This window comes from Alternaria rosae (assembly GCF_020736505.1).
Source record: "Alternaria rosae strain MPI-PUGE-AT-0040 chromosome Unknown BKA58scaffold_10, whole genome shotgun sequence".
Taxonomy (NCBI): domain Eukaryota; kingdom Fungi; phylum Ascomycota; class Dothideomycetes; order Pleosporales; family Pleosporaceae; genus Alternaria; species Alternaria rosae.
In genome coordinates this window covers 342933-366060 of record NW_025763579.1, presented here as the reverse complement: position 1 = coordinate 366060, position 23128 = coordinate 342933, and the positions used below count along the sequence as shown (strand labels likewise).

General features: G+C 51.1%; 9 protein-coding genes across 9 annotated transcripts; 6 read left to right on the top strand and 3 right to left on the bottom strand.

The window, feature by feature from the left end:
* Positions 1–94: 94 nt before the first annotated feature.
* Positions 95–2969, top strand: BKA58DRAFT_323703 (FAD dependent oxidoreductase-domain-containing protein; the record flags this gene model as incomplete). Its single annotated transcript, XM_046167928.1, has 6 exons — positions 95–690; positions 742–860; positions 1359–1555; positions 1615–2004; positions 2065–2647; positions 2695–2969. The coding sequence occupies 6 exons, from the start codon at positions 95–97 to the stop codon at positions 2967–2969; spliced, it is 2160 nt and encodes a 719-aa protein (XP_046021178.1).
* Positions 2970–3146: 177 nt separating this feature from the next.
* BKA58DRAFT_392092 (NADP-specific glutamate dehydrogenase) lies at positions 3147–5248 on the top strand. The gene is made up of 5 exons (XM_046170974.1): positions 3147–3627; positions 3686–3961; positions 4019–4305; positions 4358–4859; positions 4913–5248. Exons 1-5 carry the CDS (start codon positions 3588–3590, stop codon positions 5170–5172), a joined length of 1365 nt encoding a protein of 454 aa, XP_046021177.1. The 5' UTR covers positions 3147–3587; the 3' UTR covers positions 5173–5248.
* Positions 5249–5301: 53 nt separating this feature from the next.
* Positions 5302–6435, bottom strand: BKA58DRAFT_448450 (Sucrase/ferredoxin-like-domain-containing protein; the record flags this gene model as incomplete). Its single annotated transcript, XM_046174278.1, has 3 exons — positions 5302–5976; positions 6029–6087; positions 6141–6435. 3 exons carry the CDS (start codon positions 6433–6435, stop codon positions 5302–5304), a joined length of 1029 nt encoding a protein of 342 aa, XP_046021176.1.
* Positions 6436–7648: 1213 nt separating this feature from the next.
* BKA58DRAFT_443525 (uncharacterized protein) lies at positions 7649–8785 on the bottom strand (the record flags this gene model as incomplete). The annotated part of the gene is made up of 2 exons (XM_046173987.1): positions 7649–7807; positions 7862–8785. The coding sequence occupies 2 exons, from the start codon at positions 8783–8785 to the stop codon at positions 7649–7651; spliced, it is 1083 nt and encodes a 360-aa protein (XP_046021175.1).
* A 1185-nt stretch (positions 8786–9970) lies between these two features.
* BKA58DRAFT_448448 (uncharacterized protein) lies at positions 9971–11391 on the top strand (the record flags this gene model as incomplete). The annotated part of the gene is made up of 1 exon (XM_046174277.1): positions 9971–11391. One exon carries the CDS (start codon positions 9971–9973, stop codon positions 11330–11332), a length of 1362 nt encoding a protein of 453 aa, XP_046021174.1. The 3' UTR covers positions 11333–11391.
* A 1591-nt stretch (positions 11392–12982) lies between these two features.
* BKA58DRAFT_414157 (glutamate decarboxylase-like protein-like protein 1) lies at positions 12983–14708 on the top strand (the record flags this gene model as incomplete). The annotated part of the gene is made up of 3 exons (XM_046172468.1): positions 12983–13063; positions 13116–14309; positions 14358–14708. 3 exons carry the CDS (start codon positions 12983–12985, stop codon positions 14706–14708), a joined length of 1626 nt encoding a protein of 541 aa, XP_046021173.1.
* Positions 14709–15363: 655 nt separating this feature from the next.
* BKA58DRAFT_392088 (MFS multidrug transporter) lies at positions 15364–17303 on the top strand. The gene is made up of 3 exons (XM_046170973.1): positions 15364–16068; positions 16122–16269; positions 16327–17303. Exons 1-3 carry the CDS (start codon positions 15615–15617, stop codon positions 17153–17155), a joined length of 1431 nt encoding a protein of 476 aa, XP_046021172.1. The 5' UTR covers positions 15364–15614; the 3' UTR covers positions 17156–17303.
* Positions 17304–18312: 1009 nt separating this feature from the next.
* BKA58DRAFT_38958 (uncharacterized protein) lies at positions 18313–20533 on the top strand. Its single transcript, XM_046170755.1, has one exon. The coding sequence runs from the start codon at positions 18633–18635 to the stop codon at positions 20472–20474; it is 1842 nt and encodes a 613-aa protein (XP_046021171.1). The 5' UTR covers positions 18313–18632; the 3' UTR covers positions 20475–20533.
* On the bottom strand, positions 20340–22759 carry BKA58DRAFT_38968 (choline dehydrogenase-like protein). Its single transcript, XM_046170766.1, has 3 exons — positions 22377–22759; positions 21508–22319; positions 20340–21459 (listed from the first exon to the last, which is right to left on the bottom strand). Exons 1-3 carry the CDS (start codon positions 22516–22518, stop codon positions 20593–20595), a joined length of 1821 nt encoding a protein of 606 aa, XP_046021170.1. The 5' UTR covers positions 22519–22759; the 3' UTR covers positions 20340–20592.
* Positions 22760–23128: the final 369 nt, after the last annotated feature.

Genomic DNA, 23128 nt, shown 5'->3' with positions numbered 1-23128 from the left:
AGCCCGGTCTGCTGTCAGCTTCTACCATCACCCACTCCAAAGACTCATAAACCACCACGGAGATTTCGATTTTTCGAAGCGCAACACTACCGTAATGTCTATACCCAGCAAACATGTAGTGTTCGATATTGTCGGCACCTGCGTCTCCTATGATGCCATATTCGATGCTCTGGACCACTGCTTAGGTGACAAGATGCGTGCCGAAGGCATCAAGCCACGACTATTCGGCTACCTCTGGATTGAAGTCACCGAAAGAGAGTACACTTATCTCAGCATGAATGGTCGCTACATCGCTTTCCGAGACGTCTTCAGCAGCCTGTTTTACCGCATGCTATACATGTCCGGCATCGAGGAACCTCAGACTTTCGCAAGCGACAAGGATTTACAATACATCCTAGAGCAGTACAAGAAGCTTGAAGCGCGACCCGGTGTGGCGGAGTGCTTCCAAATGCTTCGGGATGCTGGCTTTACAGTCTGGGCGTTGACGGCAGGGGACGTTGAGCGTGTTGGAGGATACTTCACGCACAACGGTATCCATATGCCCAAGGAGAACTTCATTTCATGCGACACGGCGAAGATTGGTAAGCCGGATCCAAAAGTGTATCAAATGATGATGGAGAAGCTGGGCAGTGATGAGAAATGGTTTGCAGCTGCGCATAACTGGGATGTTGCGGCTGCGAAGATTCACGGGTGAGTAGAGACTATCAATCTGCCTGCATAGCTTTGCTGACCAAGCGATAGATTCAAGGCTGCATATTGCACGATATGGGAGAAGATACGCTGCGATGATCTCTTTGGCGAAATGGATGTCACCGCGGATTCCTTTCAAGAGATGGCTCGTGGTATCATAGCTGCATCTGGTACCAGCTCAAATTGAGACGTTAAGTACTTGCAGCATGGCGATGTCGAAGGATCTGACGTGGTCTGGTCAGTCAATAAACCCCGAATTATCAACAGTCATGCCAAGTTATCTTCGTGCAGAAGGATTGCCCAGAACGCCGCTAAACATCTTTGTATACTTGATGGGATCATATGTGCATGAAATCCCCAGTCAAGCGAGTAACCACCCTTGCCGATCTACATCTCGGCAAATGTTCTCCGTTGCCGTTATCAAACACATCCCCCACTCTCTCATCGATAAGGAAGAGCAGAGGTCGCCAGGACCTCTAAGAGACTCCACACGTTGGAGACGCTCATGAAGTGGGGAAGTTACCGGCGCGCTTTGCGCCGCGGCCATCCGCGTGCACCGTCAAGGTGCATACATGCGAAGCGTAGTCAGAAACACTCCGTATTATGTCTGCAACCACATCAAGTTACCAGATAGACGGAAGGTTGATGGGCTTCACTTTAATTGGGAGTCCTTTTCTATCGGGCGCGAATCGGTTCACACAGCACATATCAACATCTCAACATGACAGTCGACCGCACACCGGTCGCGCAACCCGTACACTCATTCTGGACTTCTGAATCCAACCCTCTTGATGAACTACGGAGTACGGATGGTCTTCCAACCGAGGCAGACATCGTAATCATCGGTGCGGGATTTGCCGGAGTTGTGCGTCTCTATTGTGTACCATATTTTTTGACACATACAAGCTAACTGTATTCTACTAGGGGACAGCTTATAACATTATCACAGCCTCCTCGTCTCCAAAGCCATCCGTCCTCATTCTCGATGCCCGCAAGATTTGTTCTGGTGCCACTGGTCGCAATGGCGGGCACGTGAAGCCGGATCTTTACTTCAATGTCTCGAAATATGTATCAATGTACGGCGCAAGCGCTGCAGCGGAGGTTGCAAATTTTGAAGCAGCAAACGTGTACGCAATGAAAGAGCTTGTTGAGGGCGAGAAGTTGGATTGCGACTTCCATCTTACAAGAGCAATCGATGTGTATCTGGATGCTGATCACGCAAGGCAAACGGAAGAGGCGTGGGATAAGCTGAGAAAAGATAAGGTTGTCGAGCTGAGAGACGTTGCTTGTATTCCCAAGGAAGATGCTGAGAGGGTGAGTACCCCAGTCTTCTATAAAGATCTACGAAATATAAGACTGATCGTGCTTACGAAGGTTTCGGGAGTCAAGGGCGCTCAACTGGCTTTCAGCTTTACCGCGGCGCACTTGTGGCCGCGAAAGATGGTGCATCAACTGCTAGCGAAGCTACTCAGGCAAGACCATAAGCTCAACGTCCAAGCGAATACACCAGTAATCTCTGTATCCGAAGTCATAGATGAGACAGGAAAATGGACAATTGAGACACCGCGTGGTACAATCAAAGCCAGAAATGTCATTCATGCTACCAACGGCTACACAAGTCAAGTCCTGCCTGAATACACACGAAGCATCACTCCGATCCGTGGCGTTTGCAGCCACATCGATAGCCCATCGAAGCAGAAAACACCGCATCTTAACAACACATACGCACTTCGTTTCGACGGCCGAAATTACGACTATCTCATTCCTCGGGCAGACGGAAGCATCATCGTCGGAGGCGCGAGGCAGCGATTCTGGCACAAGCCCGAGCGTTGGTTCAACAACGTGCGCGACGATGAGCTAGTTGATGAAGCATCGTCTTATTTCGATGGATACATGCAGCGTCACTTTCGCGGGTGGGAGGAAACGCACGCGGAAACAAAGAAGGTGTGGACCGGAAGTGAGTATTGTAGTCTCCTTCCTATACGCAACTAACGGTGTGGACAGTCATGGGTTACAGTGCAGACTTCATGCCACATGTTGGTCCAGTTCCGGATAAACCTGGACAGTTCATCATCGCGGGGTTCAATGGCCATGGAATGCCGCAGATATTGCTGTCGAGTAAGGGTCTGGCTGCTATGGTGCGGGATGGAGTGCCGTTCGAGAAGACAGGGTTACCGCGACTGTTCGAGACGACGAAAGGGAGGATTGAGAGGCGTGATAGTCCCCTTGAAGACTCGTTCCGTCCGTTGTGGGAAGAGCATGACAAGTCGAAGCTATGACAATACCTAGGTGGTTTCTCCACGGTCGAGACAACTAGCCTGTTGTAGCCCCGGGTTCAGCAACTGCACTTAGTGAGAGAGTAAATCCAACTCGCAGCAAGTGAAATTGAGATGGGTTGTTACTGCGTAAAGACATGGCACGGTAGTGAGCGATGGAATCGGGGTGACAAAGGAGATGATGATATACGCTAACCTGATTTAGCTACCTCGGCATGAGCCACTGCGAAGTGGGGTCGTGCTGAACAGCCTCAACTCCTCATCTCCTTTTCTCTCCTAGACGCCTTTAACGATCCCTCTTATCAACATACACACTGGCTGAGTTGGAGAGCTCGCTAGTGATGAAGATGCCAACACATCCTTACCAACATCTGTACCCGAAGGACGCGACATCCATGTGCCCACTTCACAGCGCTGATTCGCGTGGTACAACATGCTGCAGTCAGCTTTCGCTGTTGCATGTTGCAGACAGCCATGGTCGATAGCGTAATAGCGCGCTATCCTCGTTCTGATCAAGCCCTTTGGGTATACATGTGCGCAAGCCGCCGGCGCGTCGTACATAATGGAGTGCGCAACCCTCGCTATTAGCCCTCTATCAATCCTGTCTTCGGTATCTACAACATGGCTTCCTTCGAACCGGAGTTCGATCAAGCCTACAATGGTGCGTAATGGATATTCATACCCATCATCGATGTGCAACTTCCTAATGCGCATCCCAGACCTTGCTTCGTCCCTCAAAAGCTCCACAGTGCTGAAATATCATCCGGAGTACAGAAATCCTCTCAGGGTATTTGCCATCCCCGAGCGCGTCATTCAATTTCGAGTGATCTGGGAGGATGACAACAACTGTGTGCAAGTCAACTACGGTTATCGTGTACAGTTCAACTCAGCATTGGGGCCATACAAAGGCGGTCTAAGGTTTCATCCGTCTGTCAACCTTTCTGTACTCAAGTTTCTGTCGCTGGAACAAACGCTGAAAAATGCTTTAACGGGATGTGAGTCTTGCATTTCTAGTCATCCATTATCCAGTCCTCTCTGACCATTTGTTACAGTAAATCTCGGAGGTGCCAAAGGAGGATCAGACTTCGATCCCAAAGGCAAATCTGATCATGAGCTTCGCCGTTTTTGCGTGTCATTCATGCGCGAACTGAGCAAGTACATCGGTGCTGATACGGACGTGCCGGCAGGCGATATGGGCTGTACACGACGCGAAGTAGGGTGGATGTTCGGCGCGTTCAAGGCGGCAACTACAAGATGGGAGGGCTGCATCACGAACAAAGGCGATGCGTTTGGTGGAAGTCTGATGAAGCTTGAGGCAACTGGTTTTGGACTAGTTCATGTAAGTCAAGCATGAAAACCATTAGATTTACTCACTAACAGTACAATCGTAGTACGTGTCTTTGATGATCGAATACGCTTCCAGTACCACCGAATCTATGCTCGGAAAGAAGGTTGCGATCTCAGGCTCTGGCAATGTCGCACAGTACGCCGCCATCAAAGCCATTAATCTTGGTGCAGTCGTCCTTACTCTCTCCGACAGTAAAGGCTTGCTGAAAGCTGTGTCTGATGAAGGCTTTACAAAAGACGACGTAGCACTCATTGCCTCAATCAAGGGGAAACGTCTCCCGCTTTCCAATATCATGGCAATGGGACAGGGTCAGAGGTTCGAGTACCTCGAAGGCGAAAGACCCTGGAAACATGTGAAGGAAGTTGACATTGCGTTACCCTCTGCTACGCAGAATGAAATGTCCAAAGACGAAGCGGAAGCACTGATGTCTGCTGGCTGTCGCTTCATCGCCGAAGGCAGCAATATGGGCTGCGCGCAAGACGCTATTCAACTTTTCGAATCGCGCAGGGCAGATGATCCGAATGAACGTGTGTGGTTTGCTCCAGGTACTTTGGCAACATCATCTTCGGTCTCATCAATTCGCTGACCCCGTGAATAGGTAAAGGTGCCAACATTGGCGGCTCGGCAGTATCAGGGCTCGAGATGGTGCAAAACAGTCAGCGCCTCACCTGGCCGGCCGCACAGGTCGAGGCTGAACTGTATCGTATTGTCGAATCATGCTTTCACAGTGGTATCGAAGCTGCCAAAACTTATACCGACATGCGCGCGGAAGAGTTGCCAAGTCTCTTTGTAGGGAGTAACATTGCTGGCTTTGTCAAACTGGCGGATGCAATGCATGCCCAAGGAGATTGGTGGTAAGTCAAAGTATCAGGCATTCAATAATGAGTGACTACGAGAGTATTGCGAGATCATATTATTCATTACTAGAACATCGGCGAAAAGCGCTTGCAATGATTGACAAATCGTGATGCTAAGAAACCCAAGTCATCACCAGCTCGTAACGCAACGCTCCCTGTCGAACCCACCACGCAACTGCCGATCAGGCTTGACAACTTTCCCTTGCAAAATGGTGTATCGAACGATGTTTTCGCAATCTTCAGGCCGCACTCTCGCCAACCATATACACTGCTTTGCCTCTCTCAGTGGAATTGATGCAGCACCATCCGTACTATCTCTAGCTTGATGAGGAAGCACAGGTGTACGACGATACACAATGACGTTCGCGGCAAACTTATGCCCACCAAAATGACTGACAAAGTGGATACCAACGCCACCAGGCCTCTCGTCAAGCAAGTCGCGATATAGATCTTGTTGCCGCAGATGGCGCTCAAATTCTTTCTTCAGCAGCGGTGCGGATTGGCCGCACCGAGAATCGCGAGTCCGGTGACTACACAGCAAGATCAGGTAGTCGTGCGGACAGGAGCGTATCTTTAGCCCTGATTCTGGTGGTACGCTAAGCGAATTCAGCGGAAGCAGTGAAGAGGTATTGCACGGGCTGGGGTTGACGAGATGCGTGATGAAATCCTGTGTGCGAGATGGTGTGACGCAGTCAACGATGACGAAAGCGGGAAGAAGGAGGACGGAAGAAATCGGTTCGTCGCCACAACTGTCTTCGCCGCCGTAGTTAGGTATGGGGATGTTGGATGCGGAAAGCATAAAGTTCTACAAGATGATATTAGTCACTATCCCCGTGATTTAGGGTGGGCTTTGGTACCTTCTCGACCATATGACCGTGTGTCTTGGCTATCGCTTCGCCGATGCTGCCTTCTTCACCTTTTACGTATGTCAGTGGCAGTTTTCAAGATCGGTGATGGTCAGTGACTCACTCATGAAGTTGTTGATCCAGTTGGCTTTGCCAGTCGCAACGAGGAGATGTCTCTCCCAAGGCATGACTGTACCGTAAAGATGCTCGGTCTCGTTGATCCTGAACTTCTCCGGGTATGTGATGTCACATGAGGAACAGTCTTGAATGCACTCCAGTCCGTCTTTTGCCGGGTTGGTCGGCTCGAACAGTGGTGGTGGTTCACGGCTCACTTTCGGAAAAAGATTTGTCAAAAGACTCTCAATTGGTGCGACCTTTTGCGTCACTGGGGTGATGAGGAGGGGGAGTAAAGACGCCATGGCAAATGATATAATTGTGGAAGGTTTTCAAAAGAGGCAGTAACTCGTGAAATGAGAACTGTGATTGTGTAGCTATTCGAAAGACACTATTATACTTTCTTATACGTCTACCATCGAGAATGACAGGCTCGTGGAATAGACGCTTTGATCAGTGACATCATAGAGCTATCCGATGGAAGCATCGTAATACCTATTAGTATGCGAAATGGGTTCATCAAGATCGCCATCACGAAGAGTTCCGATCTCACTGAAGGTGAGCGATGCTTAGGATGTTGCACGTCAAAAGTCCTCTTGAGGTGACATCATTCTGCCTACGCAGTCCCAGATCAAAAGCCTTACCTTGACGGACATCGTAAGCTTGGGCTTCGATCGAGACTAGAACTTACGCTATTGGACATGGTGGTACGAAGCTCCACGCCACAGTGTACACATAAAACTGCTCACGATCAGCAATGGGCCAAAGATATGCAGGCAGGCTGATCGACATTCAGCCAAAGTGGTCCAAGTCTTCATTGGGAGATCCCCCGCCGCCCATGCTTAGCCAAGCTATGCAAGTCGTGATACCTAGGTACGTATCAAGGTTGCACCGAAACATCAGCATGCACCCGATGCATGGGGTGAAAGTGGGAAGCTTATCCTGCACTCGATCGAACCAAACCCTCCGATGTGCTGCAGGCGAGCTCCGGCGTTTGTCATGCGGGGAAACAGATTGTCTTACAGATAGGCGTCAGGGGCGTCAAAAGGATGTGGCGGGATATACGGGTTTAGCATGCACTCACCGGTTTCGTTCCATACCCGGGCGTTTATCCCCAGATTCTTTGGCCCAAGTTCGATGCGAATAGTATCATGATCTAATAGCGGATCTCGTTTTGAAGTATACGCATTAGAAACGGTCGGGGTTTACTCGCTGCCCAGACTTATGTAGCCCTCAAGATCCAAGTTCACCCCATAACTAGCTTCAGACGCATTCCGACATACGTGCTCATCGGTGATATCGATTTGATTGCAGAGAACTTGATAGTGCATGATGTGTCTCATAGGAGAATTTCTTCAACGTAAACACATGTTTGTTGGTATGCTACCTATGCCGTCTACATGCAAAGAAAAGCCAAGGAGAAAGTGACCTCCTAGTGGGTCGAAGCAATCTTAGCGAGTGAGGGTAGACGAGGAAAGCCAAAGAAATGACAAATTCAGCAGGAGAACACTTATTCGCCTAATGGGCCTTGTGTTCCGTTGGAATAACACCCGCTCTTGCGTACACTTCATCGTACTTACCCCGGACGAAGTCCTCAATCCTGATGGGCCCAAACTCTGGTCCTACGGCGGGGTCGTAGCACGACTTCTTAGCCTCAATCATGTAATCAGGGTTGCCCTGTGAATCGTCAGCGGCTGTTCTCACTTCTAGAATGTTCGTGCTTGAACTTACGTGGTACAAGTGCGCAATAGAGTGGCGGTCGGTACCAGAGAAGTTCAGTACGCGGTGGACATTCGAAAGGTACTTGCTATTGGTCCAGCGTTCGAGCAGATTGCCGAGGTTGACGACAAAGGCGCCTTCCGTCGGTGGCACGTCGATCCAGGACTCGGACGGCGCGTCCCAGACTTCGAGACCGGGATTACCATCTTGCAGGAGGAGAGTGACGAAGCCAAAGTCTTTGTGTTCTCCATGGCCCTTCTGGCCGATGTCGTCCATTCGAGGTGGCTTCGGGTAATGGTTCATCTTGAAGTAGGTGATGGGCCCTTCGGTGAAGTGCTTGATGAATTCGTTGGTCTCTTCGACGTTGCCGTCTACCGACATGGAGACAGCTCGGAGTACTTCAACACTGAGGAAGTTGAGTTGCTCAAGGTAGTCCATGCAGACGTCCTGGAAATCTTGTCCGAGGCTTTCGGGCCAGTAGTTCGGTCCGTGAGCGAACTTCCCAGCGACAACTTGCGGGTGGTCCCACGATAGCTCAGGGCCAACGTAGTAGCCCTCCTTCAGATCTGGCGCTGTATCTTCTTCCTTGTACTTCTGCGAAAGAAGAGTCTGGTAGCCCCGGTTGTGATCGTTCTGGCGCTGATCCAGCTTTGCCTTCTCCTCACGTGGCAGTGTGAAGAAATCAGCGGAAGCTTTCAGAATGGCCTTTTGCGTTTCGAGAGACACAGGATGGTTGATGATCTGGAAGAAGCCATGCTCGACGCAGGCTTCGTGAAGCTCGCTTAGGCAAAACTTCACCCGCTTCTCGTCTCCTGACAAGAAGTCACTGAAGTCGATCGTCTTGATGAGACTAGGGTCAGGCTTTCTGGCCCAAGTTTTGATGATGCCTTGGGCTGTTGGTTCAGCCGGAGAGGTCAAAACCTGAGTGTTGGCCATGTTGCTTGTAGGTTTGAACGAGATGGGGCAGTGGAGAATGAATGAAATACGTCAAAGCTTGTTTCTGATACACAGATACACCTCATGTTTACCTATGGATCATTCATGTTATATGAGAGCTCAGACAAGACTGTGACGTCAGTAGTAAGTTAATGTAAATACAATATGCGAGGGGATATCACGAACTGGATTGTTGCGAGCTGTGTGAAGCTCATGTGTCTCACTTCCACGTCATTCTGCACCGGTGAAGCGGTCCAGACTTGTGCCAGCGCTACCTACGGAGTCCAATCTCCGCATTTATTACCGAAGCAAAATGTGAAAGCGCTTCAATCTCATGCCTCCAATAGCATTCAGGCACGATGAGGCAGTCTGAGTGCTCATCGCGCGAGACGCTGATGATGCATGCTATCGACGATTCACAGTACCAGCTGATGCCATATCAACCCAGATGACGTTGTATACGCGTCGACTGCTGATGGAGAGTCGACACGTATGTACTCGATCTGCTCATAATACTCGATGTCGCTGGAGAGCACTACGCACCTTCTTCCAACCGATGTCCCCATGGGGAATGAATGCACAACAGATCCATGGTCGGGTCTGTCCGCAGTGACCTAGCTTGGGGCTGACGCATGCTTTACCTTCCTGCATCTCAGATCACTTGATTTGTGCTAATCCTGGTGAGTACGCCTGCATCGAGAGGTGCACGTTGGGCACTGCTTGGTTGACCTGGCGGTCACACCAGATCCTACGGGGCGGCCGAGTTGCTCATGTAGCAGCTTTATTCGTTTGGAAAATCTAGGCTCAATGCAAGCCAACAGTCATGTTGACATGCAAGGACCGGATGCAAGTGCTTATGGTCGTACTAGGTAGACGGTTTGGCGTTCCGTCTGCGAAGGTTTCACCACAACCGGTGGACACCTGGTTACACAAGCGTCTCCGGCGTCAAGCCTCACGACATTTGCGGAGAATCTCACCTGCATCGCTATCGAAGCTAGATTACCTCACAACTCTCAATCAGTGGGGAAATTGATCAGTGATCCCATACTGCGCCGTTGGACTCATTTAAACACGAGTTCACCAGATGTGCTTTTTCATCCATGAACAAGAAGCTTCACCAGCTTCAGCCTTCAACTATAACTCACTTCTGATCTAATCATCATTCATCATTAACCTCCTCCAACCATGGGTTCGATTGACACATTGGACTCCTCTGTCACGAGGGCCACGATGTGCAAGAAATGCACCAATGGCAACAAAGTCACTATCGACTTTCCAGATGAGAGCTTCACCTTCCACTCTCAGTGGCTCCGCGATGCTCGTTTCGACAACGGTGCAGCCCGAAATTTCGAGACTGCAATGTGCCAGCAACCAATCCAGCTGGCCCAAGTCGAAAAGGTCCGCACTTCAAGCTACGGCCTCAAGGAAACGCTTGACATCAGCTGGAAGGATGGCATCAACACTCAGATCCCACTTCCTTGGCTTCGCGTCATGGCTCCTCTTGTAGCTGCTCCAGCAGATGACCTCACCGCTACGCCAACCCAAGCTGAGGTCAAAGGTTGGACAGTCGACTGTCTGGATATTCCAGAGATATCCTACTCGAAACTGTTTGCTGGGGAGTCAGAGCCGAAGGATCTTGAGGAAACCACTCTTTCCATCATCGACAAGATCCTAGGCTCTTCCGCGCCTGGTATCGTGAAGATCGTGGATCTTCCTGCTCCAAACATGGAAGAAGAGCACAGCCACAAGAAGAATATCAACACCCAAGTCCTGAAGCGTCTTTTTGGTGCCGTCTTCGTCCACCCAATTCGCGGTGCCGATCAGACTTTCAACGTCTCGAGCCACTCCGGCGATGCCAATCGTAAGATTGGACTACCCAATTACGATACCACTCAGATCCTTCTGCCGCACACTGACCACGCCTTCTACGACAACCCCATTCAAGTCCAAGGGTTCTATGGTCTCGAAGGAACTAGTGAGAACACGTGGATCTCATCCCTCCAAGCGCTCGAGACGCTGCGCAGCGAAGACCCAGAGTCTTATCACCACCTATGCAACGCTCCTGTAGCATTCGGGCGAGTGTCCAAATTCTACGGTGAGCCGCTGTATCAAGCGACCACTGATACGGCTGTCACCATGCACCCAGGCTATTCGGATCGCGTGAAGCGCGTGCGCTGGCATCCGAACTTGACTGGCTACCTGTGTAGCCCATATGCCGACTACAAGGCCCATCGGCTCGCGCATCAGAAGTTCGAGGAGATCATGAGGCGTCCCAGCCACCAACTTAAGATAGTGCTGAAGCCGGGAGATCTGTATGTTTGGGACAATTTCCGGCTCATGCATGGCAGAGAAAAGGTTCTGACCACGCCGCGTACGGGTGTTGGCCAGACGGTGCCTGAGAATGTCGTTCATGACCGATACCGGGCGCTGTGCGTCAATATGCTCAAGGGGCATATTGATGGTGATTGGCTGTGTCATATGCCCATGCAGCAACTGCGAGAGCTCGTCAAGCTTTTCCAGGGTGGCCAGGAAGACATCGGGATGTGAGACTGCAGATGAAAGCTCGTAAGAAGGTTGTTGAGGTATGCCTCTTCGGTCTAGATTGCGGAGATGAATCAAGCCCGGGCTTCCACGTACCGTGGTTCTTTTGCATTTAGTAGACTGACCCACACATTCTTTCACAACCACAATGCAAAACGTCCTCATTTGCTCGTGATTCATGGTGGTAGTTCTGCGTCTTGATTGGTACTGATCATTGTCCATTCTGAGCGATAGCTCCGTGGCTGCCGACTGGGATACGTAGATAATCAAGAACGATGTCTTTTTGCTAGCATTATCCGAGATGAAATGCCTATCATTATAGCTTCAGGCGTTCCACACGGGCAGTTTTGAACAAAGGCCAGCGACGCAGGATATCTCACTGGTCTAGACTACATCTTTCTCGGGTCCAAATTGGGAGCGATCCTCGTGGGACGGTAATGTTGTACATGGAAATAGGCCATGCACATGCTGAAGCGTCAATCCGCCACGAAATATGCAGATAAAGCCTAAAGCGCGAACCGAGACTTTGATGAATGCCATGTAGAGGCTGTCAAGGTAAGCGTATACAAGGATGAGCCCGAGATCTCCCTTGTCAGACTGCCTTCGGGCGCTTGACTCAATATGAGCTTCTGGATTTGTGTTGTAACTCTGAGCAATGGATGTTTGCACTTCCTGCGGAAGATCGGTCAGGATTAACAATGGCGCTCTGACGAAAGTTGGTGGACTTAAGCGTATGCGAAAAGCAGACTGTTAATATTGGTGGCTGAGACATCGCATTGTACTACACGCATTGTCGTAGTACCTGCTCATGCAATGGACGTTCGGACCACAATTTCGTCCCAGGTGACTGGTCTAATTGCTGCAGTCGAGCCCAGCGCGTGGACAGTAGATGGCACGCCATCTGGTACCAACGTAGTTGCATGGGGCGAGAAGCGAAGCAAGATAAGAACACGACGCTAGTGGTGGGCCTGACCGTGTTACATGAACCTGTGGCGACGAGTCTAGAGTTCCTTTGTCTCGGTCGCGTAATCCTTGGAAAGTTCTGACATGCAGCATGCGGGGTAGCACAGGATGCGCCTGTGGCGATGTTAGAGACAGCAACAAGCAAGCTGGCTTGGTTCGTTGTTCCGCTGCCATTCTTCTTCGGGTTGAAGACTAACTCAACTAGGGCAAAGACATGAGAAATACGATTTGCTTGGCTTGCTTGACGTGCTTGCGACATTTCTGCACGGGTTCCGTCGACCCCGGGCCGCACCGCATAAAGCTTGCATGGACGCCATAGCTTGGCTTTTAGGAAAATATGCATTTCGAGAGCAAAGTGCATGTTACCAATGACCATACTACTCTTAGCCACATGCGAGTATGATCACTGTCGCACAACCACATTCGACCGTGAACCGCAATCTCATCGGTATGGTTAGTGCCGAGCTGTCAGATCGCTTGACAGTGAAGCGTACCGTACGTCGAACAGATTGAACGCCATCATTGCATAGGCGAGGAGTATCATCAGCACCTACCGCATTCTGCTGATTGTCATGTCCGTCCTATGCATGGAGAGGAGCTCCATAGTAGCCAGGGAATGTTTTCGAAAAGATTTAAAAAGGAGGCCTTGTGAACCTGTGGCAGCTCAAAAGTTCAACACACCAATACTTCATCATGAGTCCTGCCACTACCCACGCTATCGACTCTACGGTAGATGCCAACATTTTGACCTCGCGTTCTGAAGAGGTCGGGAAGGTTAGCAGACCAATCTGCACCTGTGTAGAGGAGATCTTACTGACATTGGCAGTTGTTGGACCAAGTCCAAGATCTGATCATCCCTTTCATTCGCTCAGCAGACAATCACAAGTCTCACAATGACCTTCCGAATGGTCACTCCAACGGAGTGAACAAGAAGGGGTTGCGCAAAGCATTAGTCGAGCAGCATAGCCCGGAGGAACTGCAGAGGCTTATGGCATTGAGCTTTCCCACTGCTGGACTTCTTGAGGAGGGCTTCTTGGAGGAAGTCGACAAAGTCCTTCGCTACTCTGTGAATACCTGGGATGCTGGTTTCATGAGCAAGCTCTACGGCTCCACCGACGCACCCGGTCTAGCAGCTGAAGTAGTGTTGGCCTCTCTCAATACCCAAGTCCACACCTTCCAGGTATCGCCTGCACTGGCCGTCATCGAGAAGTTCACCGCACGCGCTCTCGCGAACCTTTTCGGACTCAATGGGGCTTTCGCAGGCGGCGTGACCACCTCGGGAGGATCAGGCTCTAATGCGACTGCTATGCTAGTAGCCCGTCATACTCTGTTCCCGGAGACAAAGCAGCTGGGCAACAGCGCTGGTGGGCTTCGACTTGCCGCTTTCACTTCGGCCAACGGACATTACAGCATCGAAAAGGCTGGGTTGATGCTTGGCCTCGGCACATCGTCAGTGTTTGCAGTGCCTGCCGATCCAACCACGCGTAGTATGGATCCATTAGCGCTTCGGTCTTGTATTGAGAAAGCTATCTCCGAAGGATATACCCCGTTCTTCCTGAATGCCACAGCTGGTACAACTGTATTCGGTGCTTACGACAATCTCCGCCCACTCCATGCTATCTGCAAGGACTTCGGGATGTGGCTTCATGTCGATGCCTCCCTGGGTGGACCCGCTATCTTCAGCGCGAAGCACAAGTACAAGCTGGACGGGAGTCATTTGGCCGACTCCATCACCATCAATCCACACAAGATGATGGGTGTTCCCGCAACTTGTTCCTTCGTGCTCAGCGCGGACATACGTCAATTCCACACCAGCAACACACTACCCGCGAGCTATCTGTTCCATAGTGCCGATAGCTCGGAGGAAGTGTTTGACTTGGCTGATCTCACCATGCAATGTGGGAGGCGTGGCGATGCGTTGAAGATGTACCTCAGCTGGATCTATCATGGCTACGAGGGCTATGCCAAGCAGGTTAACGCAGTCTTCAGTACCGCTGCATATCTTGCAAGTAGTATCCGTGTACGAACTGTTGTGAGAAACTTACTGACTTCGTATATCGATCTCTAGGCAAGGCTCGTAGAAGATCATCCAAACCTGGTATTGATCAGCCCAAACCCACCACCTTGTTGCCAAGTGTGCTTCTACTATGCGGAAGGGGGACGACTGAGCGAGGATGCCGGTCGCAATGAGGAAGTTACGAAGCAAATAGCGGCGAAGCTCGTGCATCGGGGGTTCATGGTTGATTATGCTGGCGGAGATACCCGTGGCGCGTTCCTGCGACCAGTCGTGAGCAGAGGAACTGGCATTCAGAGAGTGGAAGAGCTGATCGAGATCGTGGATCAGATTGGGTCCATGATCTGGGATAGCAACGTAGAGCCCATCATGGAGTACTCGACGGGTTCAGAGGCTTCACTCTAGCGCTGTAGTACTACTACCACTACTTCGTTTCTAGTTCGAACTGATGATAGCGCACAATACCACTCGTTTGCCACAAGCTTCATCTGCGGTCTGAGGTCAGCTGGATGTCCAACCATCAAGGAATGAGCTAGCCAGCGAATCAATGCCACTTGAGATGGAAACATGCGTACCCTAATGCGCATGCATGGACCATTTCCGCATGTAGCATGCCACCGCGAAGGAGGCATTCGGCTACAGGGCAATGCGGAATATGATAACAGTCTGTAGTGGTCCAGAAACAGGGGTACAGAGATCATGGTGACAAAGGCGTCACAGGCGTGTGGCAGTTGCTTACCCACAACATTACCATTGGTGTAGAAAAGGGGTCTGATCCGTGACAACGCCTCCGAACTCGGGGTACGGGTGGCAGAAGCTGCATATGGGCAAGTAGATTAAATGAAGGGCGTAAATGTAAACGCCATGTTGTCTAGATGCAAATGCGTGCTTAGATTTCGATGTAACGTCGTAGAAATATGGGTGATCAACAGGTCCGCGCGAGATATGCAGTTGGACGAGGTGCAGCGGCAGGGTCCGCGGGAAGGGTTAGTGCGGTCTTAGTGCGGGGCGATCGCCGATATGTGCACGAAACCATGCGCCAATCTCTCTACACGCCTCGCTTCCGTATCCTTCACGCTGTAAACGCTACGCCTGTCTTCTTTGGGCGATGACTGTGCCTCTTCCTTTGTTCTGGTCGTTGTTGTGCGACAATAGGCACCCGTTACGATGACGTGCGATGTCTGTGCGCGAAATCGCACGTTCACCGTGCCCCCCAACACTGAGGTTCGTTTGCGTTGCATCTTTTTATTTTGTCCTTCCAAACTGTGACGAAGATGCCCAGCGCACATCGTCTCGCTCACTCTCATCGTTATGGAGTCTAAACCACCTCTACCTATCTCAGCGGACTCGTATGTCTCGACTCACAGCACTGCCCTTGAAATAGCTAGTTCACAGGCTTTGGTCGGCGATGAAAACCCGCTCAACTGGTCGGCAATGCGCAAATGGCCCTTGTCCATCATCGTGATTATGATGTCAGCAACGATGGGCTACTACTCCGGTGTGCATGCTGCCTCTATCCAGGCGGTCGCAGATTTCTACGGATGTTCGGTACTCGCGTCCACGTCTGCAGTGTCATTCTTTCTGCTCGGATTTGCCATTGGACCTCTTTTCTTCGCACCGTTGTCTGAAATGCTGGGAAGGAATCCGATTCTTAGAGTCGCGTTTGGACTCTTTGTTATATCCAATATCGGAGATGCGCTAGCGCCTAACATCGAGACACTGTTGTTCTTCCGCTTCCTGGGGGGCCTCTTGGGAGCGCCGACAGGTACGGAATCAAATACAGGGAAAGGATACTCATATTGTGCTAAGATTTTGCAGTCACTAACACGGCAGGGTCCCTCACTGACATGTGGGCTCCTCACGAACGAGCTGTTCCACTTGCTCTGTTCACCGCAGCAAGTTTCCTGGGTTTCGTCATCGGTCCAATCTGCGGCGGACCGATAACGCAGTACGCGTCGTGGCAATGGTAAATAAATCCTCCTTCTACCAACTGTGCCGAAACGGCGTCTAACAGTACCTTAAGGGGCTATTGGACTTCCATGATCCTCGGCGGCATAACCTACATCTGCGCCCTCCTTTTTCTCCCAGAAACATACGCCCCACAACTGGTCCGCGCGAAGCAAATCAAAGCTGGTAGCGACCTCTCCAACGTTGACTGGAAGAAACGCGCGCGCGATAACCTGGTTCGTCCATGGGTTATGCTCTTCACCGAGCCCATCGTTTGGGCCTTGTCAACGTACATGGCATTCCTATACGGGATCATGTGTCTCGTACTCGTCGCCTATCCCATCGTCTACAAAGAATATCGAGGCTGGTCAACTGCCAAGATGAGCATTGGATACACAGGGCTGGCAGTGGGAATGGCTCTTCCAACAATCCTATCGCCTCTGCTGAACCGCGCTCATACACATTTTGTACGCAAACTCGGTCCGCAGCCCGAAGCACGCTTTCCACTTCAGATAGCCTTCACGTGGCTCACGCCCATCGGCCTTTTCTGGTTTGCGTGGACAGCGACAGCGCCTATACCGGCTGTTGTGCCCATCTTGGCTGGGGTTCCGCTTGGTATCGGTCTTCTGACGGCTTTTCTGGATATCGCAGCGTACCTTACTGATTGTTATGGTATATACGGGGCAAGTGCCCTTGCTGCAAATGGACTTCTGTGTCGACTCTTTGGCGCAGCATTTCCGCTCTTCTCGAAACGGTTGTATGAGAGCTTGGGTGTGCCGTGGGGAACTAGTCTGTTGGCTTTCGTCGCCACGGCTATGGCGCCTATCCCGTGGATCTTCTATCGCTATGGGCCGGCGATCAGAAAGAAGAGCGCATACCATCAAGCCGCAATGGGTCGTATATAGAATGCGATACGCGTTTCGTTGTGTTACATTTTGGAGACTGGAGAAGCATTGCGACCAAAACGTTTGAGGATCCTATGGCTTTTCTATGTTGCCTGTATCGTAGTCACTGATTGAACAATGCGAATGAACTGAGAACTGATGAACGCGACGGACCGTGTTGCTACACATAATGTGGTCCGTGCTCAAGCGCGTCGAAAGCCTCCAACCGCGCTCCGGCCAGGACGATTCCCTTTCTAGGACGCTTGCTCCCTCGTCACAACACTCCCATCCGCTCGTCACCAGAGAAAGCCTTTTAATTTCCTCAGGGACAACTTGCCCTCACCATGAAGTATCAACGCACACAATAGCTGGGCCTCATTCGAGCCTGTACTGCTCGACTCCAACGCGCACCTGATGCCACCAGCCTGGCAGAAGCGCCCTGTCCGAGCTTGTAACGTCCAACCTCGTACCGTTCGACCCCTACGACCTGTCTGGTTAAGATAATGGCCAAATCCATTGAGCACGCGAAGGCACCAAGTGCACAAACGGCCTCGGAAGTTCGTCAAGGTCACGATTGTCCCGAAGCCATTTCTTGCGCATCTTCTCCGTACAACACTGTTGACCAATTAACCATGATAGCGTATCGTCCTGGGCTTCGTCGCAGCCAATACCACCCAATAGAGTAGTTGCGGTTCCTTTCCATCGCCAGCGGCGTCCTGCTTCCTTCGAACCCTTACCACCGAGACCCCCGACAGCAGAAATGTTATCCTCCACAGAACGAATACCGCTTTCGCACCACGATAGGTGGAACGACAGACATGAGGGCATCTTTCGTATATAAGAATAGGGCAGAGACATGATACATCGGTCGTGATCAGACTGTGGGTCATGGTAATTCTATGTCTGCACACCATAGTTGGACATGTAGGCATCCTACATATTTCAACCACTCACTGTGCGGAGGTTATGATGCTGTCTGGTATCTGCCTTGACCTTTACTTTGTATACTCAATATGTCTTCGTTACAGCTACAAGTTGCGGACAGTTTTGCTGCTGCCGTTGCCGCTCAAACGTGGAAGCGGCGGCCCACGTGCTGCCGTGGACCCTGATTTTCACGCCGTTACTGTTATCCCCGCAAACGCCTCTCGCGACATCTAAAACACATAGCCTGAGTTCTAGATGCAGGCTATCAGTATACATTCTTCTCTGACTACCCATAGTGGTCTGATCCGACGGGTAAACTAACGTAGTTTGTACGCACTACTACTGAAGCAGCGGATCTGGGGGCCTAGGCTCCTCTTGAACGAATGGCACAAGCGCCAGGCGCGCATTAGACTCAGTGATTTCCACTTACACCTACCTAAACCTGCTAGTATATTGTAGTGCTTATCTGTCGTTTAGTCAGGGCGCAATGCTTAGTATTATTATGAAGTGGCCGTAGACGCCTGCGCAGCCTCAAGCTTTTCATCTCTCAACATCCACCATCTTTCTTCTAACAATGCCAGGCAGAGATCACACCGCCGAGGCCGAGATCTTCGACTTCATTTTGGTAGGAGCTGGATCAGCGGCATGCTTGATCGCGTCACGTCTCTCGCAACGGCTGCCCGATCGCCGAATCCTCGTTCTGGAAGCCGGGGAACATGTCCGGGATGACGCTATAGTCCAAACGCCCGGTCTGTCGGCGAGGCTGATGTCATCTGACTACGATTGGAAATACATCTCGGCACCGGAGCCGGGCCTAAACAACAGGAGGGTGAAGCATCCGAGAGGGAAGTTGGTGGGTGGAACCAGTGCGATTAATAGTCACAGTGTGGTGTTTCCCAATCACGAGTGGCACGATCGTGTTGCGAGCGAGCTTCTGTCAGATGCAGGAAAAGAAGAATGGAGCGCAAAGGGCATGGGAGACTGCTACAGCCGATGGCAGGCAAAACACCCCGAGTCTAAAGTGGACGATGATACAGGATCTCTGGATGGTATACAGACATCATACCCGCGTACCATGGACTATCTCCAATCTCGCTGGACGAAGGCCTTTGAGGAGCTTGGCCATCCAACGGGCACTACGGGATTTGCCGAGAGCTCTGCCGGCGCAGTCACTGTCACCAATGCGATCGATTCATCAAAAGGCGAGCGAAGCCATGCAGGCCAAGCATTCCTAGAGCCCGCCTTGAAACGGGGCAATGTGACAACGAGAACTGGCATAAAGGTCAATAAAATTGCTTTCGACGAGGCATTGACCGCCGAAGGCAAACTCAGTGCCACGGGCATTCACTTCACATATGAAGGCAGGGAATATATGATCGGTGGTCGAGAGATCATTCTCTGCGCAGGCGTGTTCGAGTCTCCTGCGTTATTGGAACGATCAGGTATTGGGTCCAAAGAGGTTCTTGCGGCCGCGAATGTCCCGCTCCTTTACGAGCTTCCAGGTGTCGGCGAAAACTTGCAGGATCATCTGAACTGCGGTCTATCAATCGAAGCTGGAGAAGACACTCCGACTCGTGACGACGGGTTGCGGGATCCTATGGTGCAGAGGGCTGCATTGGAGGAGTATGGAAAAAGCCGCACGGGTCGACTGGCGGAAGGAGGAGCATACAGTTTCGCTTTCACACCGCTGCAGTTACTTGAAACTCCAGAAGAGACGCAGGAGCTCACTCAAATGGTTAAGCATTCGGTGGAAGCAGAGAATAACCCGAACCTGAAAGCTCAGTATTCCGTCATCCAAAAGGCCGTCGAAAGCCCTAGCGAAGCGACAGCTACCACATTCATGCTTCGTTCACAACGTCACAGGGACCTTGAATCGATGCCTCCAAACACGCCATCTGTGGTAGATGGCAACTACATAACCGTTGTTGCCATGTTGGCGCACCCCTTCTCGCGCGGAAGCTGTCATATCTCCCCTGATCTTTCGTTTCACCCAGAGATCAAGTTCAACTACCTTACCCATCCTCTTGACAGGGAAATCTTCGCTCGCCACCTCCGTCTCATTGAGAGGCTTTTCCAGAAGCCTACCTTTACCTCCATGGCAAAACCGAATGGAAGACGGTTGCCGCGAAGCTTTCCCCACCCGGTAACATCGCTTGAAGATGCGAAGGGGATTCTTCCTATCAATTCAGCAACGAACTATCATCCTTCCAGTACTTGTTCGATGATGAGGGAAGATCTAGGGGGCGTTGTTGACGAAAGGCTGAAAGTATACGGAACGAAGAATGTGAGGGTTTGCGATGCTAGCGTTTTACCGATTATACCACGAGGAAACATTTTGACCGCTGTCTACGCTTTCGCTGAGAAAGCGGTCGAGATCATATGTGCGGAAGCGAAATTGGGTTCTTCAGCACCCTAAGGTATTCGCTCTTGGGTCAAGCATTTGGCTTGTCTACGACCATAGCTCGAAATTTCAAGCACCACTGCCGTGCGTCAAGAATCAAAACATTTTCGGACACAAAGTAGTTATGGATTTTCTAAGCGCGTTTCTTGATAATATCCGCCGCCTTCTCCGCAATCGCGTACATAGTGGCCTGTAGATGTGTCGCAGGAATCATTGGAATGATACTTGCATCCACGACACTCAACCCCTTTACACCATACACTAACAACTCATCGCTAACACATCCACCAAGCTCCTCGGGCATCATACTGCACCCACCACTCGGATGCGCAAACGTCGGTTGCAGCGAGCCGGATGCAACACCGCCCTGAATGATCTCCTCATCAGTCTGGTACTGAGGGCCAGGAGCTGTCTCCACAGGCTTGTATTGGGCGAGTTCCTTCGATGCCCAGTGTGCGCGATTGTATCGTGTAAGGGCTACCATGACGTCTGCATCAACGGGATTCTGGAACGTGTTCCATTGGACGATCGGATAGGCGGCAGGATGCGTATTGTTGAGTGTGATAGTGCCTCGTGAGAGTGGCTTATTGTTCGCGATACCAGAGAAACCCCATGGCTGAATGACAAGCTCGCCTACAGCGGCGTCGGTGCCCAAGAACTGCTTCACGAGGATATCGCGCTGCTTTGTGAAGCCGGCGAGGAGCTTCTTGTCCTTTGCGTAGCGTTCAGGGAGGAAGTTAGAAGCTAATTGAGATCGAATTTTAGCGACAGTCTTCTTGAAAGCGGTATCGAAGTGTTGCAGTGCGATGAAGACGAGGCCGTTGGCTTTGCCGACAGAGTAAGGGCCGGTACGCGATTTCAAGTACTGATCGTAGGCTGTTTGATTGAAGGCTGAATCTGTGCTGAGGGCGTTCATGTTCTCCGGGTTTAGATTTTGGAGGTCAAAGTTCATATAGTTGGCGATGTGGTCTTGAAAGTTTGAACCTACGGCTGGGAGATCCTAGGAAATGTTAGAACATGCCTCAGGAAGTATCACGACTATGCTTACCTTCTTTACGGTGATACCGGCAGCTGTCAGAACGTCCTTTGGACCAACACCAGAGTACATGAGCAAGTGTGGTGTAAATACGCCACCAGCAGCAAGAATGACTTCTTTCGCGGCGATAGCTTCAACCTGCTCATTCGTGTCTTTTGGTGTGTATTTGACACCAGTAGCGGTCAGAGCGCCTACTCTGTTTTTCGTGAAAGTGATCTTGTCGACATGAGTGTTTGTCAACAGCTTCAGGTTCTTCCTTGATACGATGGGATCGTAGTATGCAGTGCGCGAGGTACTGCGCATAGCCGTCGCCTTGTTGATTGAGTTTGGTGACCAGTAGTGACCGACAGGCTCCGCGAAGCCCTCCTGTGGATGCGGTATGTCGACATGATCCCACGAATGATAGATAGTCTTCATATCGGGGAACTGGTAGTCTGGTATTGACACTCTCAATGGGCCATTACCGTAAGCCTTGACATCATAGGTAATTCCAAAGGCCTTGGTTGTATTCTCCGAAGGCGCATCGAAGTCGTTGCTCTTCATGAAATATGGTTTCAACCCCTTCCAATCCCATCCTTTGTTTCCGAGCTGGCCCCACGCGTCGTAATCAGCATCGGCACCTCTGTCGAATTGCATTCCATTCACGTACGACCCGCCACCGACGACGTTACCGACTGTTACTAGGAAAGTTTGGTTGCCAAGATTTCGAACGGGTGCGCTGTAGATGTCGTACATAGCAGCGAGGTTGAGACCTCCCGAGTTGCCGGGGATGCTGGATAAGGTACCATTGTTGAGGGCGCCGTTTTCGATGACCAAGACCGTCTCTGTAGATAATGGTCAATTTCATTACCCGAAGCAATTCTGTACTTAGCGGTGCTTACTCTCAGGGTCTTCGCTTAACCTATTCGCAACAACTAAGCCTGTGGTACCTCCTCCAACAATGACATAATCGTATGTGGTTTGGGCTGATGCGGCTGCCAACACCGCTGCACCAAAAAAGGAAGGAACGATGAATGAATGCATGTCGAATTGAGTATGAGGTGAACGAAAGATACCAAAGAACTACGTCGCTTGCTGACCCGTACGGATCACGGCTGACTATGAAACTGAACGATTGACGGCGTGCAGAAGAAACCACGAGGCCTTCCTAGCAGCAATTTAAAGGCTCCCATCGCACCGGCCGCTGCTAAGAGATCATCGTGCGTGGTAAGGTCTGGACGTGTGGGTCCCTGGCTTCCATCATTTTTCGGACGCATGTTCATCTGCCGGCCTTAAGGTGGGAGTCCGAGGATGGCGAAGGACCTGCGCCTTCGAGCGATAGATTGAGGCAAAAGGCCGGGTCAACAGATGGCGTGTGTCAAACATCGGAGGGAATCTGCCGGAGAGAATGCTGATGTGTAATCGAAGAGACGGCACATTACTAGTCATGACCATCAATGCCATGAAGGACGGGACGCGGTGCCAATCCCGTGGAAATAACCTTGGAAGGGTACGCGGGGCGCCTGTCAGGCCCGTTTCCACGCGCAACCGGCAACGGAAACTACGAAACGGTCCGGCTGGTGGATCTCGACTTTACCACCATGTAATCCATCGATAGTGACGGCGATGGGTATCGTGTTCTCCTTCAAAGAAG

What these genes read in the sequence shown, in the direction of transcription:
- BKA58DRAFT_38958 (XM_046170755.1), top strand. Translation starts at nt 18,633, where the DNA reads ATGCCAGGCAGAGATCACACCGCCGAGGCCGAGATCTTCGACTTCATT.
- BKA58DRAFT_392088 (XM_046170973.1), top strand. Translation starts at nt 15,615, where the DNA reads ATGGAGTCTAAACCACCTCTACCTATCTCAGCGGACTCGTATGTCTCG. An exon ending in CCTCTTGGGAGCGCCGACAG is followed by an intron (nt 16,069 to 16,121) that starts GTACGGAATCAA and finishes AAGATTTTGCAG; the next exon opens with TCACTAACACGGCAGGGTCC. An exon ending in CAGTACGCGTCGTGGCAATG is followed by an intron (nt 16,270 to 16,326) that starts GTAAATAAATCC and finishes CAGTACCTTAAG; the next exon opens with GGGCTATTGGACTTCCATGA.
- BKA58DRAFT_392092 (XM_046170974.1), top strand. Translation starts at nt 3,588, where the DNA reads ATGGCTTCCTTCGAACCGGAGTTCGATCAAGCCTACAATG. An exon ending in GTTCGATCAAGCCTACAATG is followed by an intron (nt 3,628 to 3,685) that starts GTGCGTAATGGA and finishes TGCGCATCCCAG; the next exon opens with ACCTTGCTTCGTCCCTCAAA. An exon ending in GAAAAATGCTTTAACGGGAT is followed by an intron (nt 3,962 to 4,018) that starts GTGAGTCTTGCA and finishes CATTTGTTACAG; the next exon opens with TAAATCTCGGAGGTGCCAAA.
- BKA58DRAFT_38968 (XM_046170766.1), bottom strand. Translation starts at nt 22,518, where the DNA reads ATGCATTCATTCATCGTTCCTTCCTTTTTTGGTGCAGCGGTGTTGGCA. An exon ending in GTTAAGCGAAGACCCTGAGA is followed by an intron (nt 22,320 to 22,376) that starts GTAAGCACCGCT and finishes CATTATCTACAG; the next exon opens with AGACGGTCTTGGTCATCGAA. An exon ending in CCGGTATCACCGTAAAGAAG is followed by an intron (nt 21,460 to 21,507) that starts GTAAGCATAGTC and finishes AACATTTCCTAG; the next exon opens with GATCTCCCAGCCGTAGGTTC.